General features: G+C 45.6%; 1 protein-coding gene across 1 annotated transcript in view; it reads right to left on the reverse strand.

Moving 5' to 3' along the window:
• The window catches only part of DNTT (DNA nucleotidylexotransferase), a 28430-nt gene continuing 10630 nt past the window's right edge, over nt 1–17800 (reverse strand). Inside the window, exons 2-11 of the mRNA XM_028098845.2 lie at nt 17398–17569; nt 16327–16455; nt 14926–15096; nt 13881–13952; nt 12498–12621; nt 10357–10489; nt 9181–9289; nt 5742–5987; nt 2314–2397; nt 1–392 (exon numbers count right to left, since the gene is read on the reverse strand). Coding sequence (XP_027954646.2) covers nt 306–392; nt 2314–2397; nt 5742–5987; nt 9181–9289; nt 10357–10489; nt 12498–12621; nt 13881–13952; nt 14926–15096; nt 16327–16455; nt 17398–17569 — 1327 coding nt within the window. The 3' untranslated portion in view covers nt 1–305. The remainder of the gene's footprint in view (nt 393–2313; nt 2398–5741; nt 5988–9180; nt 9290–10356; nt 10490–12497; nt 12622–13880; nt 13953–14925; nt 15097–16326; nt 16456–17397; nt 17570–17800) is intronic.

Consider the following 17800-nt stretch of genomic DNA (forward strand, 5'->3'; position numbering starts at 1 on the left):
CTCAGCTACACTGTGGGCAAAGTGGGCTTTGATGAGCTTCCCTGAAATAAGCCACCAATTTCAACATCATTTCTATGGAAAAATGCATTGTGAATTCTAAGCAACGGTCATATGAATGGCCTACTAGAGCATAACCCATTACCAGGTGCTGCCTTATCAAGTTTCCAAAACTATTCCTAATGGCAATCTGCATTTCAATAAGGCTTAAAGAATCTCATATTTTCCTAAGGCATCTTTACTACAATATGAAGCATAATTTATTTAACCTGAAAAAAAAAAAGCTGAAAAAAAGTTGACAACTTTTTCTAGGCATTTCTTTCCCATGGTTCAATGTAATCCAATCCCAGATGTGCAAAAATTTCTTCTTCACTTTCTGCTTTGAGGAATATTTTCTGAAAGTATAAAAAGAAATATGTGCATTCAGATATTTTTAAACATCTCGATGCTGACATAGTGGAAGTTTTACTTATAAATTGTCTTGGCAGAATGAATTATTATGAAAACATAATTCCCTGCTTCTGAGTATAAAAAGTCATCCCAACTGCTTTTTTTATCTTAACTGACTTCTGTAATTTTTACATTTTCCCACCCAAAAATGTGGTATTTCATAGATAAAGGTAAAATTATGACAACCTTACCTTTACCTATGACACCTTACCTACCTACGACAACCTTATATTTAGCTACGGGCATTTGGTATTTTTCCTATGGGTCTGTAGTTCTTAACCACAGTTGTGCATTAGAACCACATGAAGGGACTTCTAAAAAAAACATTGAGCTACACCCCAGTCCAGTGAAATGAGAATCTCAGGAGAGGTCCTATCACCAATCTTTTTAAAGGCTCTGGGTAAATCTCATGTGCAGCCAGAATGATGCACTGCTGCTCTGAGGTAACGGGGAGAGGCAATCATAGGTTACATGTATATGTTGGGTTCCTCTTCCGGCCCTCCTCACCTGCCCCACCCCCACCCCCACCAGGCTCCCACCCCATGATCTCTTCTAGATCAAGCAGCACTTGTCTGTCATCCCTTCTTGCCTTTAGCACAGTGTGGGGGCATATAAGATGTACTCCATTATGTTAAACTATTTAGAATGTGTTCATTTGTAAGCATTCCTAAATTGTGTTATGTGAGTCTGCCTCCACTCACATGCTTGACATCTGAGGCTTTCCTGCCAATCTACAATCTGTTATCTGACAGCAGCACCTTGATTTTTCTTTGGAAAACCACCCTTCCCTCCTCTCCATCCATGAGGATCAGGTGTGGGGCTAATTCCCTCTCCAAGGAGGGCCACATGATCCAAGCCTGACCAATCAGAGCCACAGTAAAGGGTTCAGGGAGGGGCAAACGGCCCAGGCCTGGCCAATGAATATCAACTAGGACTCTTGATATTTCCTATTAGGAAAGAGGTTCTCCTCTGTTAAGCTGGAAGGATGGGAATCATGGGAAAACCTGCATTAGCAGCTGGATGCAGCCATACCTGAAGTCAGTATTACCCTCAGATGCTGCAATATATAAGCCAAGCACCCCTTTTTTGCTATGCCATCTTGGATTGGGTTTCTGACTTTTAACTGAGATAGCTCTAGCTAAATACAGCTCATTTAGACTGTAAGCTCCTAGAGCGTAAAGATCATTGCTTCTAGTTATTTTGTGTCTTATTCCCCTCAGAGCTTAGTTTAGTGTCCTTGACCACTGTAAGAACAGTAGACCTTAACATGTAGATTTAACAGATGAATATTTAACTCTTCATAATTCATACAGTAATTTATCATTTTGATGAGGCATGAATTTGGATCATGACCAGTGTAAGGCTAACCAAGTGAGTTACATAGCTGGTGGGTAAGCTTAGCTGACTACTCATCTACATCTCAGGGCAGCTCTGTTGCTCTCTCTCTTGCAGTAACACTCTCATTAATGACCTATGTGGTCACTTACAATGCTACTGCTCATTGCATTTAAGGGGTACTTGAATGGTATTTATGACTTGGGAGAATCCTTGGTTTCCTTTGGAATTATTCACTAAAAATACCAAAGATATACCAGACTCAATGAATGTTCACTGCTGGACTGGTTCTGAGGGCCCAACAAGCTCATCATCTTTGAGCCCAAAGCCCCTGAGGTACATTCTGGGCCAGGTGGGGACCATGCTCCCATCAGGATCCTTCTAGCTGCCCTCAACTCTGATCTGTGGGAACAGGACACTCAGGGCAAAGGAAACTGAACCTGGACACTAAAATCAGTTCAGGAAAAGTGCTCAGGGAGCCAACCATTGGGATGAGGATCAAAGAATCCCATCTTGGGTAGACAACGCTACCTTGGTCTTGTCATATAATGCATGGTTGTCCAGCACCATCTTCCGCTCATGCGTGGCATAGCGCCGGAGGTCTCTCTCAAACTGCTGGACGAGATATAATTAAAATAAATTACTATCAAGCCTAGAATGTCTTCAGTATTATGTGTTTAGAGGTATCTAAATCTCTACAGTGAAATCTCTCTAAACATTCTCAAAGCAATTTTCTCCCCAAGGGCAAAGCTCCGTGATGACAGAGCTCTGTGCTTGCACCTGCACACTAGAATGTAAGCTCCCTGAAAATAGGAGCCTAACTTGTTCATGACCATATTCTCTTCTCTGATAGTGCCTGGCACATAGAAGATATACAGCAAATGTTTGTTGAATGAATAAACAAATGTGAGGATCGTGTCCAGGATAATACCTGGCCCCAAGTAAATGCTGGATAAATATAGTAGGTGTTTTGTTTTGTTTCGTTTTTTTTTTGGAATATCGCTATTATAAGAGAGGATGAGGAGTCAGGAGACCCAACTTCCAGCCTGGATTTTGTCCCTATTTGGCTGTGCTTCTTTTGGCAAGTCACCCAGCTTCTCTGAATCTTGATTGGTCGAACAGGAGGATGAAGGAAGTATGTAAGCAAGGTTCCCTCTGGCTCTAACAGTCTCTCAGATGAGATTGTGTAAAACTGATGGTTTGAGCCACTTGTCCCAGAATAGCATGTCCTAGGGTCAAGGATGGGCTCTGAGGCTGCAGGGAGCGAAAGCTGAAGCCTAAGATAGAGGACAGTTGCCGTTCAGGTTGATTTTCCTGAGAGAAGCACAGATCTAGAAACGTTAATCCTCCCATGTGAGCGTAGGAGGAAAGCATGGGATAATGGCGCCCTCTAGTGGGAGGAGCCGTCTCCTACTTTAGGAAAGCTGGTTGAGGCTGGGACCTTCCCCACCACCACCCCGTGTAAGAAAACAGACTTTCCAAACACAAGTCCTTTATAATGTGCCAGAGGGGAGCCAGGGTTGCGGACAAATCAGGGTGAAGCAGATGCTGGGTGCAGTAGCTGCTCGTCTGTGAAAATATGAGGGTGCTCAGCGCTGCGCTTCCTCCCAGCCCTGGGACACTCTCTTCATGCCCCGCCCCCCCGCGCCCGCGCCCCCCGGATTTAGAGCAATGCTGCTCGCACTGTGTTGAGAAAGGCTGGGGAGGATGGGGATAATGGGGTTAGCGAGAGACTGTTATGTGTGGTGACAGATATATTCCTGGGCACCTCTGCTAAAACCTCTGAACATTTCCCCATAGACTGCAAGAAATGATAATGATGTCTTTTTTTGGAGAATAATAATATTTACTAAACACGTATTTACTGAGCATCTGCTATGTGCCAGGCATGTTCTATGTGCTTGGAGCATAACATGTCTACCCTGGTGGAGCTTGGATTTGAGCAGGGGACACAGAAAAGACACAATAATGGAATAAATAAAGTATAGGATATGTTGAAAGGTAAGTGCTGTGCACAGGGCAGGCCTCACTGAGAACATAGGGATTTGAGCAAGGAATTGAAGTAGGTGAAGGAGTTAGCCAAGTAGACTCTGGGGGGAGAGCACTCCAGCAGACAAATAGCTAGAACACAGCCTTAGCTTGAAGTGACCCGGGCCCGTTTAGGGAGAGCAGGAGGCAAGGAATTCAGAGGCATAAGGGGGTGAGAGGATCATGCAGGGTCTCATGAACCACTGTAGGACCTTCCACGTTTACTCAGTTAAATGGAGAGTCTCTGCAAAGTTTTAAGCAGGGGAATGACCTGATCTGATTTATAACAGGATCACTCAGCTGTACTGGGTGAGGGCAGAAGCAGAGAGACCAGTCAGGAAGGCCATGGCTATGAGCCAGGCAATGATACCCTTCTCAGTATTTGTGGAGAGCTCACTTTATGCCAGGCACTGGGCTGATTTCTTGCTTTATATTAATTTTCTGATCTGCTCTATTGCCATTAATATTTAACAACTTCTCCAAGAGTCTAAAAGGCTCCTTAAGTACCTTGAAGGGAACAGTTTTAAGTACACAGTTGGACTCAGAATTGTGCTGAGACAAGGGTATTGTCTCATTTAATGCTCATTACGATACTGTGAGGGTGGGGTTGTTATTAGCCCATTTTTCAGATGAAGAAGGGATGCCCAGAGAGCTTAAGTCATTTACCCGAGGCTACACAACCAATGATAGAGCTAAGGACCTAGACTCCTGAAACCCAAAGCTCAGGCACTTTACCTGAGACAGTTCTGCCTTCTGCTTTAAAACCTCTTTAGTTTCTCATAATGACCCTGTGAAACAGGCAGGGCAAGGACAATGTCTTATGTTTCAGATGAAGAAAGGTGAACATTGAGCAGAGGTGATGGTATTGGGCTGGCTGTAACATTGGTCACAACAGACTTCAGAGATTGGTCCAGGGCTGCTGCATACAGTTGTGCAAGTTGTGCACTGCCAAACACTCGAGGGCACCATTCACATTTGTAGACCCCAAATTGAGGTGAGATTAATAGATGAATTGTGTTGAGAATAATTCCCAGGCCCTGAAATCTTTGGGTAAAAAGGTGAAATTGAATTTCTCACCTACAAAATTTTAGACTAGAACTCATTCTGGTCACCCACCAACAGGTATCAACCTGGAGACAAAATACACCATATTCAGTGGCTGCATAAGTAGGGCATGAAGATAATTAACACAAGTGGCTACCATATGCTGAGCATGTGCCACATTTAAACCCACACAGCCTCTCATTTAACCCAAATGGTGACATTAGAAGGTGGGCACCACTGTTACCCACATCAGAGATGGCACAACTGGGGCTCAAAGAGGTTAAATCATTTAAAGTGGCCCAGCGGAAAGTTTAGTGTTCTATCAGCACCTGCAGAACCAATAGCAATAATTTCCAAGAACTCTGAGAGAAGAGACTAGAATGTGCTGGAAACACACCTGTCATCAAAGAAAATGGACAAGAGGAACCATTTCTGCCAGTGATTCCTAACTGGCCTGACCTTGAATAACCTTGGACTTCTTTTTGGAACTCTCCCCTTTCTCAACAGACTCTATGTTCCCAAAGATTCAGGTCTGTCAAACAAGCTGCATTTATGATATATTGTTCCATCAATTTTTCCAGCTTTCATGAATGAAAAATGTCAGCCAATATCCAGATTACTGGGGGCCATCCCCAGAGTTTCTGACTCAGGATGTTGGGTGGGGGGGGTGAGGTGGAGGTATGGGGGGACTTACGTGTCTAACCTGCTCCCAGGTGAGCTGCTGCCAGCCCGGGACCACACTGTCTCACCTGACCGCGTGCAGGTAGAATGCCCAGATCTGGAAGTTTCTGGGCATTCCTCCCTGTCACCCTGCCTCGGCTGCCACCATCTCTCTCCTGGCCCCTGCTAGACCCAGCCCACATCTTTTGGCTCCATGTAGCACCTACCCGTGAGCCGGTCCAGCCCAGCAGGGCAAAGGCGCGGCGCTCATAGGGACACATGACCAGGTCCACGCGGATGGCTTTCCAGGTCTTTCCTTCTTGCTGGCTGTACTTGCCACTGTCCACTCTCCGATGGTGCAATTTTAAAATCAGAAAGCATTTTTGAAAATGATCTAAAGCATCCACATTCCTGCTAGGCAACTTTAACTTTTCAAATGTCGACTCCACAAAGTCACAGTATAAAAGTAATCCCTGAAAACAAACAGAAAGAATCAGGAACAGTCTCCAGTGGGCAGGGTCTGCCATTTTATACTGGGCTCTTAACAAATGCTCTCAACAGAAGCTTCACAGATTTGAGCAGAACGTGGCCAGGTTTTGCCCCTGCTGTGTGAGTCCCCACGGCCACCCTGGGAGGGGAAGCCAGCAAGTGGGTGTATTATCCTCTCTCGGCCATAGAGGAATTTAGTGATTAGAGAGGCCAAAGCTGCCAGAGAATCCCTCTCCTTACTTCTGGATTACAAGTCGGTGCTCAGAAACTTGCCTTACCCCTTTGAGGACAAAGACTGTCACTCTGTCCACCTTGGAGAGTGAGATAACGTTAGTGATGGTTGCCTCACCTACTGTAGCCAAGTCAGAAAGATAAGAAGTGATTCTAAGATGTGCCCGGCGAGCCCCCAATTTGTCTGCTCTATGGGAACTCCTCACAGCACAGGGCAGACGTGGGGCAGAGAGAGGCAGTAATCAATGCTGAATCCGAGTGTCAACTAAAGAAGCAAATAACCTCAAAAGGATTCATTCATAGCTATCAGGATATGTGATTTGTTGTCATGCGTTCCTTAGGTCAGATGTTCTTGAATTTTATCATCAGAAGCATCTGGAAAGTTTGTCATGCAGAGTTTGTAGGGCCCTGTCCCCACGGTGATTTGGCAGAGGGAGGGAGGGTGAGATTCTGCATCTCTAACAAGTTCTCAGGTGATGCTGATGATGTTGGTCCAGGGACCACACTTGGAGCACCACTGGTTTATTTTGTTCTAAGGAATGCTTTTGGTTTCTTCTGCAGCCCTCCAAGAGACATTGTTTCAAATCAGCCAAACTTTGAGGGGATCCTTTTCCTGACCTCAAAAGAGGGAACTCCAGCCCTTCAGTGGCTCCCCCAGGAAAGCTATTAGGGAGAACAGAGCGTTTGAAGGGGGCCGGGAGGGAAGCCCTGAAGTCCGGGAGACCCTCCGGGGGAGGTGGCAAATGCTGCTGTAGAGCCATCTAATCACCAGCTCAGGAAAACACAATTCTGCTTTTTAATGAAACTTACCAAAAATGAGTACAGTATGGCAGCTTTTCTTGTAAATTTGAATTATGTACAGTTGAAAAGTGAGCTATTAAAATATTAACAAGTCTTTCTTTGAAGTTAAATTTGCAATAACACCCACCTCCCCCGAAAATTCGCAAAGCTGGCTTCCTAATAATTGTAACTGTTTGCACTTCTGCCACATTGGCTGGTCCTAGGCGATGGGCCATCCTTGGGAGGGGTTTGCTCTGAATCTTGCAAGGTGTTTGGGAATGCGTGCCCGGAATAAAATGCTGCTGTCTGCATATTCAGGCACTTCCGTCCACGGCCACAGGGCACGGTTGTGAAACACATACACACAACCCGCACAGCCCCTGATGTTGCTTCCTGCTCTCTAGCCTGGGCTGTTTGGGGGCATCTCTATGTTCTTCTGTTTCTTTCTTTGTTGCTCCCCATTTCCCCTTGGGTAACTTCTTTCCTTCTCTGAACATTCCTTTGAAATTTCAGGCTCTGACTGCCCATCAACAGCCACAGGGTGACTACGTTTCCTACCAGCATGTTCTTTTCTTTCTACTGGAAGCTAAGGGAGTCCTGACAAGGAGGGAGAGGGAGGCCTTTCCCTGTTCCTTCCTCGAGGGATAATCGTGCAGGGGTGATCACATTAATGGCCACTGTTTGGTAGGCTTTGATGTTAGCAGGCACTGTGTCAAGAGCTTTATCTAATTCTCGGTTAATCCTCCCCATGAATGAAGTGAGAGAGCCTTGCTATCCCTGTTTCATAGATAAGGAAAGATTAAGCAAAGCGTCCCAGGTCATACAGCCAGTAAACGGCAGGGTTGTGCTTTTAAGGTCCCAAATAAGACCCACGGGCTTAATGTTGGCCTCCACCTGTGTCTGCCCATCTCTTTGCGTGGAGGGCAGAGCTATGACTGCCTCAAACGGACGACAGATGAAAGGAAAGAAGGCTCCTTGTCATCATGTCCCCACCCCACCACCCCCGTCTTAGTCCGGGACAGTCTCAGGGCACGGGGAGCATGGTGCCTAAAAACTGAGACTGAATAGGTCCTCACATGGACCCCCCGCCTTGCAGTCCCCACGCGGGCCTTGGTGAGCAGGTCCATGAACTGTGCTGTCCATCCATGAGAGATGCCCACCTTTCCTGCCGGAGCACACCAGAGGGGCCCGTGTAGGGGGGCTGACCCTTCCTCGTCCTGCCTCCCCTGGTTCGGCCCATGAGGTTTTACTCTCAGGGCTCTGGCCGCCCTGGGTCCACTCTTTTGAGAGGGACAGAGGGGGCTGGGGATGGCCTCACAGGTGAATTTGGATCTGGTTCCCTACATTGGGTCCTCCCTTTTGTTGCTGCATTTCTGGCTCTTATTTCACTTTATCTGAGGTTTCTCTCTCTCTGCCATATCAGGGAGCGTGGCCCACACCCAGCAGGGGCCAGATCACTCAAGAAGGAGGAAGCTGGGCCAGAAAGACACCAGCTCAGCAGCCTGCCAGGCCTGTAGGTCCCTGGGTTGGAGCCCTCCGGTCTCCTTGGGAAGTGGGGCTCTCACCGGAGCGGGGCACAAGTCAGGGCCCTGCAGGCAGTTCTGGCTGCTACTCATCCTTCACCTCCTCTGCTGGGCAATAGGGAGCCTAGAGCAAGTCTCATCTCCTCAGTGGGTGGGGGCTTCTGAGCTGAGCTTGTCCTCCTGAGTTTCCTTCTTCCCATCTCAGCACAAAGCAAGGTGCTTGTTGACCATTGGAGAGTTCCAGGCACCCGTGCGCCTCCTGGCTGATTCTGTCCCAGTCCCAGAGGTGCTGCCCCACCCCTCGGCCTGCTGGGCTCATCTCATGCCTCCTGGGTCTGCACGGCACATGCTCTCCGTTTGTTTGGGGGCTGTAATGCTCCTGAATGTTCGACACAGAGACACACCGCCCTTGGCCCCTTTGGAAATGGGACGAGTATGTATAAGCAAGACAGACGTTCAAAACATGGACTCTAGGGCCCCAGGCGGGTAAGTCTCATTGCGTGTCATGTGGCATTGTGTCAGCTGTTGTGAATCACTGACAATCAATCAGATGGCCATTACACAATTATAAGGTAAATAGTGTACAAAATCTAGCGTATTAAGGGAATGCTTGAGTGTCCACACATCTACTTTTGAGTCTTACCTTCCTTTCCCATAAGTTCATCACTTTTGGTAAAAGTCGTTCCTCTTCTTCATCTCTTGACCCGGGGCTGGTAATTAAAAAATCCACATCATGCCCAATCTTCTTACCTCTGATCAAAAAAAAAAAAAGCATAAAATGGAAATGAATTCGATTTTTAGCTCCCAATTTTTAAGTCACCTTTGTTCCTATACCTTATGCTCAAGGTTTGCAACACAAAATGCTCATGATATATATATACATATATATATATTTTTTAATATCCTTGGTTGTACAACTCTACTCCTTGCAGAATAACTTTATGACAGAAAAAAATCACACATAGTACATATGTGATTGTATATGTGGGGGTAAAAAATAACAAAGGAAATGATCTCTTCTGTGCTCCCACGTGCGCACTCACCCCACACGTCCTTACAGAGACGAGCATGGCAACAAGCAAACCAAGAACTATATGCACATGATACAAGCGAGGGCCCTCGGAATTATGAGACTGACTGAGGGCATTCTCTGAGATTTGATCTTCCTCTCTGGTTTGCTCCCTCACTTCACACCTGGCTTGCCAGGATGGCCAACAGCGAGCCCGTAAGAGGGCTACAGGAACAGCTGGAGGGGTGGAGGGCTGGGAGGGAAGGAATCTCTTTCTGGAAGGGACGCCTCAACGTCCAACAATGGCACACATCTCTGTGAAGAGTTCGTTCATTCTGCTCATTGACTCGGCCAGTATTTCTTGAGCACCTGTTTTGTGCCAGGCACCTGATTCTCACAGAGCACTAACATCTACAAATTTCGTCAGGGAAAGGATGCATACAAACAAATTACTTGGCAGGTAGCACTGAGGAGCGCTACCTGGCTGAGCCTGGAGGAGGAGGTGGTATCTGAATTGAGTCTTAAAAGAAGAGGAGAAGTCAGCCAGGTGGCAATTTGAGGAAAGCCAGTCCAAGCAGAAGGGTTTGACTGAGAGAGTCACAGAGGCACGAAACATCTCCATGTGAGCAAAGACAAGCCATTTGGGGTTGTTGGGGTGGAAACATGAGGTACAGGAGACAGGGCCACAGAGACAGGCTGGTACCTGTCACCAAAGGCCTTTGTGCCATGCTCAGAAGGCTGAACTTCTGAATATGGGGAGATATGGAAGGTGTTAGAGCAGGAGAGGCAAAAGCAGCTCTCATTATCTACCTCCGGAATCCTCCTGTCATGGTGACGAAGGCATCAGGCAGAAATGCCCAGACGGCCTCTTTAACCAGGACACCAACTGCCTCTGCTTCTGCCCTGGTCACAGAGCTGACGAGGTCTTCATAATAGAGGAATCCTAAAGAGGGGCCAGTGAACAGGTCAAAGGAGAGAGTGACACGTGAAATGACCAGCCCTCTGTGGGAGGGGATTCTGCCCCCAAATAGAGCAAACATGACCACAGGTATCACCAAACTGTTTCCCTAGAGACGAGTGTTTTCATGCTCTTGGTTGTGAGTTTTTCATGGTAACAACTCTGCTTTCTAACTGGTAAGAAAGAGATTTACAAATGCCTAAGAAAGAGACTATATTTCACATCCCTCTGGAAAGCAAGCTGTTCTTGTTTTCTTATTATTGAAGAACCAGGCTTCTTGACCAAAAACTGTGCCAGATAATTCTTGAAAGATAATGCGTAAAGATTTAGGATGGGAAGATGCAGAGTTGGAAAGTGGTAGATGGAAGCTCAGACAGTTGTGATAATGACTTGGTTATTCCCACAGACCCATGGAGGGAGCTGCCTCCAAAAACTAAAAATAGAACGACTATGTGATCCAGCAATTCTGCTTCTGGGAATACATCAAAGGGATTCATGCACAGCCATGTTCATAGAGCATTATTCACAATGGACAAGACATAGAAACAACCTAAATGTCTATCAGTGGATGGATAAAGAAGTTGTGGTGTGTGTGTGTGTGTGTGTGTGTGTGTGTGTGTGTGTATGAATATTATTCAGCCACTAAAATGAGGAAATCCTGTCATTTGCAACAACATGGATGCACCTTGAAGGCATAATGTTAAGTGAAATAAGTCAAGAGAAAGACAAATACTCTATGATCTCATTTATGTGTGAAATCTAAAACCAAAAACTCATAGAAGAGAAATCAGATTTATGGTTTTCAGAGGCGAGGGTGGGTGGAGGAGGAATTGGAGGAAGGTGATCAAAAAAGTACCAACTTCCAGTTCCAAGAGAAATAAGTACCAGGGATGTAATGTACAACAGGATGGCTATAGTCACCGCTGCTGGATGCGGCTTGCTCTTTCAAATTGCAATTTTATTGTATTTCTATGGCATGTTAAAAGTAAATGTTTAAAACATGTACAATTCTTTGACCCTTTCTTTGCATTTCTTCATTTAAAAAAATGGGGTGCCTGGGTGGCTCAGATGGTTGAGCATCTGCCTTCGGCTCAGGTGATGATCCTGGAGTCCCGGGATCGAGTCCCACATCGGGCTCCCTGCTCCTTGGGAGCCTGCTTCTCCCTCTGCCTCTCTCTCTCTCTCTCTTTCTCTCTGTCTCTCATGAATAAATAAATAAAATCTTTAAAAAAAAAAGTACCAGAGCCCTCCATAAATGGAAGCGCCCAAGCCACCACCTTCAACCTGTGGGAGGTCCTGCCAGGCTTCAGCTGTCTCACCACGGCCTTCTCTTCTCAGGCTGCTGGGTCCTGAGCAGGTAGATCAACCCTTTGTCTAGATTTCTACACTTTCCCTTTTCCCTATTTCCTGGTGTCTTGCAGTTTCTAAAGCAAATCCACATTTGTGCCAGCAATGACTCTGGTTTGTTCAAATATTTTTTACTCCTCAATCTTCATGTCCATTTTCTGCCCTTGACTCCTCCCCCATGCCTCTCCCCCATGGGAGACAGCCAGGACCAAACGTCTAGAGCCATTTCAGTGAGAACCAGATCAACAGCACAACCCGGTGTGACACCTGGGTGCAGTAATGACAGCGGCCCCCTTGCAGAGTGTCTTTGCTCTCTGCCAGGTATGGGCTGAGGACTTTGCCTGCATGATCTGATTTACTCCCCATTAACTAGCAATGCTACCTCCCTTTTATAGATGAGGTAGCTTAGACTCAAAGACTTGAACAAGCTTGCTCAAGATCATGCAGCCACCAAGTGTTGGAGCCAGGATTTGGATCCAGGTCTATCTGATTCCAAAAGCTTGTGCTTTTAACCACAGTACAAAAAGAGAGAACAAAAAAGTGACCCAGCTTGCCAAGGCTGGAGTTGAAGTTCAGCTGCCTCAGCTCTACCACCACCTGGCCGGCCCCTGGCTATAGCAGGAGATGTGTAGGAGAGACAATTTACCTGCTTTCTGCATTGGTGTGAATTTCAGCGTTTTGTCCGACTTTATTTTACTCAGAGTTCTGAAACCCATCCTGAACCATTTCTCAGATGTCTTCAGTCCCACTCCGAACACAGAAGTAAAGAGCTGAAACAGAGGGAAAGGCATGCCTTTAGTTTCTAAAATGATCATTATGATAATGAAGCGACACTTTACAAGTTCAAGGGATTAGGAAAACGTGTAAGGAAATTTCTGAACCAGTTTCTCCTGAATATGACAAGCAGGAGGGTGATAGTAACTTTGGACAGAGATTTTGGTTTCAGGAGGGTCCTCTCCTGACATACGGTGTTAGGAAACGGAACGGAAGTGAGGAAGCGGCGCCTGGCACCTGCCGAGGCTTCTGTGTACTCCGACGGCTGATTGCCTGTGCCATCCACGTGTGACAGCAGCGTCCCCTGTCGGGCACTCCTCTTGGCCCAGGGTCCCTTACACATGCTCATGCTCTGCGTATCTTAAGAGGGATGCTCATGTAGGTTGTGTGAATTCCTGACCATTGCCCAGCTGATAAGTGGCAAAGCCCAAACTCAAATCCAGGCTGTCCGTACTCCAAGACTCGGCTCCTGCCCACAAGCACCTTTTGGCCTGTGCATCACTCCGGAACCAAAAGACTGGGCAGAAATCCCTGCCACCTGCAACTCCAGGGTGGGGAACATTGGGAGGTAACAAGCCCTGCTTTAAGGTAGATCAGGATGCAGTGGGGAGCCTCCGACACAGGTGTGCTCTTTAAGAGCAGGTTTGTTTTGTCCCATGGTCCCAGCGTCCGCATGATATTTGCATCCACGAGGGACAGATGCTAGAAGATAATTTGTACCTCATGAGAGCATAGCAATAAGCTCATGCACTCATATCTATTTGGGCATCTGCTTTCTAGACCACAGTTTGGACTGATTGTGCCCCCTTCCATCCATATGTTGAAGCCCTAACTGCCATGGTGGTGGTATTTGGAGATGAGGACTTAGGGAGGTGATTAGGTTTAGATGAGGTCATGACGATGGGACCCTCATGAAGGGATTAGTGCCTTAATAAGAAGAGGCACCATGGGACTGCCTGTGTGTGTGTGTGTGTGTGTGTGTGTGTGTGTGTGTGTGTGTGTGTGTCATGTGAGGGCACGTTGAGAAGGTGGCCATCTGCAAGCCAGGAAGAGAGCCCTAACCTGAACCCGATCATGCTGGCACCCTGGTCTCAGGCTTCCAGGCTCCAGAAGTCTAAGAAAATAAATAATTGTTGTTTAATCTACCCAGCCTGTGGCATTTTTTTATGGTAGCCCAAGCTGATTTGACCACTTAGAATAAATAATAGGATTACCTGGAAAACCATTTTAAATAAATACATGTAAAATTACTTACTTTGAAGGACTGATATCGTTCATCATTTAACACAGCTTTAACTTCAGAACTTTCTCCATCTTCAATAATTTCCTGCATGGACGGTTGAAAAATATTTTACACTAGTGATGGTGAACAACCAGAGAGTCTGGAGCTCTCAAATTCCCAGATGTAGTAGCTTGATTGTTCAGGAAATGTTCGCCTGTGGCCTGCAGGATGTTTCCCTAGCTGATCTGGACAAAACCGGACATTTCCTGTAATCTTAGAAATCCCAGCTCATTTATAGTCCTCAGGCACGAAGGCACAGAATGATCAGGGTCCAGCTCCACAGAACACCAAACCAAAAGATTCACCGATGATAGTATGCCTAAATATTTGTGATAATTTTCTTTTCGATGGCTATGCACTAGCTGAGACAAAAAGACTTCTCGTCTGAGCAGATTAATTTTGGACCCATTGAAAAACCAATCCAAGTTGAAGCTCTTATGATGTCTAGCTCTAAATAGAGTTGAGAGTACTTTCCTTGAATACTTTACTTTGCACCTAACTTTACTGAAACTTAATTCTCGGATGACCAACTTGCTTTGCTGGGGAATCCTTAAACATTATTATTACATAAATAATCCCCCATCCCTGGCTTTCTTGTTGGAACACACAGGGAGAGATGCAGAATCAGGTTCACTGCGTAGTCACTCCTACCACCATTCTGGAGGGCAGTGTCCCCTGAGAGGGACTGAGGTCCTTCACAAAGCCTGTATTTGAAGTTGGACCATCCCCTGCTGTCAAGCTTTTAGGACACTTGAGTCTTTTACTGTGATTAATGATAATATTGGGAGAGTTCTCTTCCTACTAGCTTTGCCCCATGGAGCCCCAGCTGTGAGAAAACTGGGGCATGGATTCTATCTATCTATCTATCTATCTATCTATCTATCTATCTATCCATCCATCTGTCTGTCTATCCCCCATTCCACATCTACATAGTTGACAGGAAAATCTATTTACTGCTTTTACTTCCCCCCTCCTCCCTACATATTAGGAAGTAGGACAAATCACATTTTACCCTTACCTCTATGACACACTTCACTTTGTCCCCCAGGCAGGGAATTCCTTCTGTGTCCTTCATACTGATGATTGTGAAGGGCAGGGATTTAAGTACAGAAGCTGCTCTCATAAATGCCAGGCAGAAGACTTCATTTTCTCTAAACTCATAGTTTTCAGCCAGTACCTCAAAGGCATCCTAAAGAATGAAACCGGGTAAGCTAACCAAGGTCGGTTCCCAGCCCCTGAGCTAGCTAGCTCTGCAAATGCCTCTTCCTCTTCTTGAGTGTTGAAATACCTCCTGAAGGGTGAGATCGGGTCTCCCATATCTTTGCACCCCTCCCTTGTTATGAGAGGAGTTGAATTGAAAAGACAGGTCACAGACGCTTCATAAGGAAACTTTGAGTTCGCTCCCATTAGGTATTCGGGAATGATTTAACCAAAGCCTGATCTCAGGCTCACTGCATCTACTAGTCATTACTCAGTAAGACCCTGCCTTCTTTCCTTGCACACTTCTCCACCAGCCTGTGGCCAGGATTCTGCTTTGATCACCTGGCGGTTTCATCTCTTAGCTTGTACGTTAAAACACAGTCAGCACCTAACATGGGCTTACTGAATGAATGAATGGGTGTGATCATAGTGACACAGCCCCAAGGCAGGTTGTTTAAGGTAGGGCACATTTGCATTTCAGTAGCTGCAGCCCTGTGGCATCAGGCTCCCATGCCCAGTACTGCAGTTTCCTGGTCTTCCTCATACACGTGGGGCTGGAAGTCTAGAAATGAGAATTTTGTATTTGATATACTAACAGCATGTTTTAACCACCTGACTACTTGCTCTAGGCTGGAGGACAAGCAGCTGTGGGCTTGTTAAGGTCATTTGAAACACAATTGCCAAACTTCAGGGCTGGCTGGGGCTTTAGACACAATCTAGCTAACTTAGAATTGAAGGGATATATTTGAGGCTCAGAGAGAGGAACTGACTTGCCCAAGCTGGTTAAGATCACACACACAGGTGAGAATCCAGATCTGGGGTCTCTCAGTCGTTTGGTTACCCAGGAAGGGCTATTGATGCATTATTGTTGTTTCTTTGTAACTTGCTCTTACTATGGTTTGGACTAAGTACAGTATTCAGTTTTTCCTAATACTTGCCTTTGACAACTGTTGTGTCCAAGAGTGTCAACTCTCAATAAATAGTAATTTACCATCTCTAAAGAATATACATATTTTTTCCAAATGTATTTGTCCAGTTCTATGACAGAAGTAGATCCATTCTTGACAGAAGAACCAGAGATCAGGTGAGGGGGGTGGTGACTGAGTGTGGGGAAAACGTTCCTAGATTTTTCAGAATATTTCATAATTGGATTTGTAGATGTGTGGAAAGAAGCTGCAAGCCCTTCATTTGCTCTGGGTGTTGTTGTAACGCCCCTTACCGTGAAGATGTGGTTACAGTTGTTTAAAGTGGTTCTTCTCTGACATGCGTATTGAGAGATCTTTTTTACAGCAAGTGGTGGAGTCTTCTGGGACTCTGGGTTGGGGCTAGCTGAATTGTCTCTTCTCACCTAAACAAATGCATAAGCATCCATTTTTTTTTAAGATTTTATTTATTTATTTATTTATTTATTTATTTGAGAGAGAGAGCGCATGAGAGGGGGGAGGGTCAGAGGGAGAAGCAGACTCCCCGCTGAGCAGCAGGGAGCCCGATGCGGGACTCGATCCCGGGACTCCAGGACCATGACCTGAGCTGAAGGCAGTCGCTTAACCAACTGAGCCACCCAAGCGCCCCGCATAAGCATCCATTTTTAATAACAATCGGTAACAATAATAATAGATATTATGAAGAAAAAATTGGCAGCAGTTTAATGGCAATTGTCTCTGGAGAGAGGGTAAAATTATAGGAGAGTCAAAGTTTATATTATATGCATCTCTAATATTCAAATTTGCTACAGTTAACATGTAATATTTTTGCATCAGGAAAAATAAACATGAAAAAGAACAATCAATTAAGTACCATTTTCCTTTTCCATGAACTTACATAGTCATGGTCTGAACCTTCTGGACGGTTCTAACATTAATGGTGAAGGACTTGGAATTAAGAGTCCAACTTTCCTTATTTTTTCTTTATGAATGATCGTAGTAAGAAAAAAAAAAAGGAACCTTCACTTTTCTGGCTACCAGAACATCAACATTCCACATTTTGAAATATTTGTGTATGGTCTTGCTCACAAAACTAGCTACCATTTATTAGGCGCTATAGATCAGGCTCTGTGGTAAGCACTTTGCATTATGTCACTCTAGTTCTCATAACCATCTTGTCAGGTAGGTCCAATTGCTATCTTATTTTGTAGAGGAGGAAACAGAAGCTCAGAAAAGCTGAGTGACTTGCCCACGCTCACACAGGGGGTAAGCAGAAAACCTGGGGTCTAACCCAGTCTGTTGATTCTACAGCCCGTGTTTCTAATTATCAAGTGAAGGGCAAAGAAAACCACAACGATAACACTTACAAGCTGGTGTTTCCCCAACATCTCCACTGGTCTTCCTGCTCCCATTGATTCTATCAGCCAGGAGACGTCGAGGAGTTCTAGCTGTGAGCTGGCTTTCATATTCTGTACCTGCAGCCACTCCAGGACCTCTGAGCCAGAGTTGTTTTCTGCCACAATGTGGGTGATGGAATCACTGCAGAATGCAAGAGAGCGTTACCAGCTGAAGGGAATTTCAAATGAGAAGTGCTCCTCTCTCCTTGAGGTGTTCAGAACATGCTGTCTGATGAAGAAAAATGCGTGCTAGACCTGACCATAGGTACAGAGAATTTAGGCCTCCAGGGAAGGGAATTCTGCTTTAATTAGTGTAGCCACAAGTGGTCTGTGTTACATGTCAGATGCAAGAAAAATTAAGAAAACATTAACA

Source organism: Eumetopias jubatus, unplaced genomic scaffold (genome assembly GCF_037043125.1).
Source record: "Eumetopias jubatus isolate StellerSeaLion01/CBP00866 unplaced genomic scaffold, mEumJub1_p1.0 scaffold_17, whole genome shotgun sequence".
NCBI classification, from domain to species: Eukaryota; Metazoa; Chordata; class Mammalia; order Carnivora; family Otariidae; genus Eumetopias; species Eumetopias jubatus.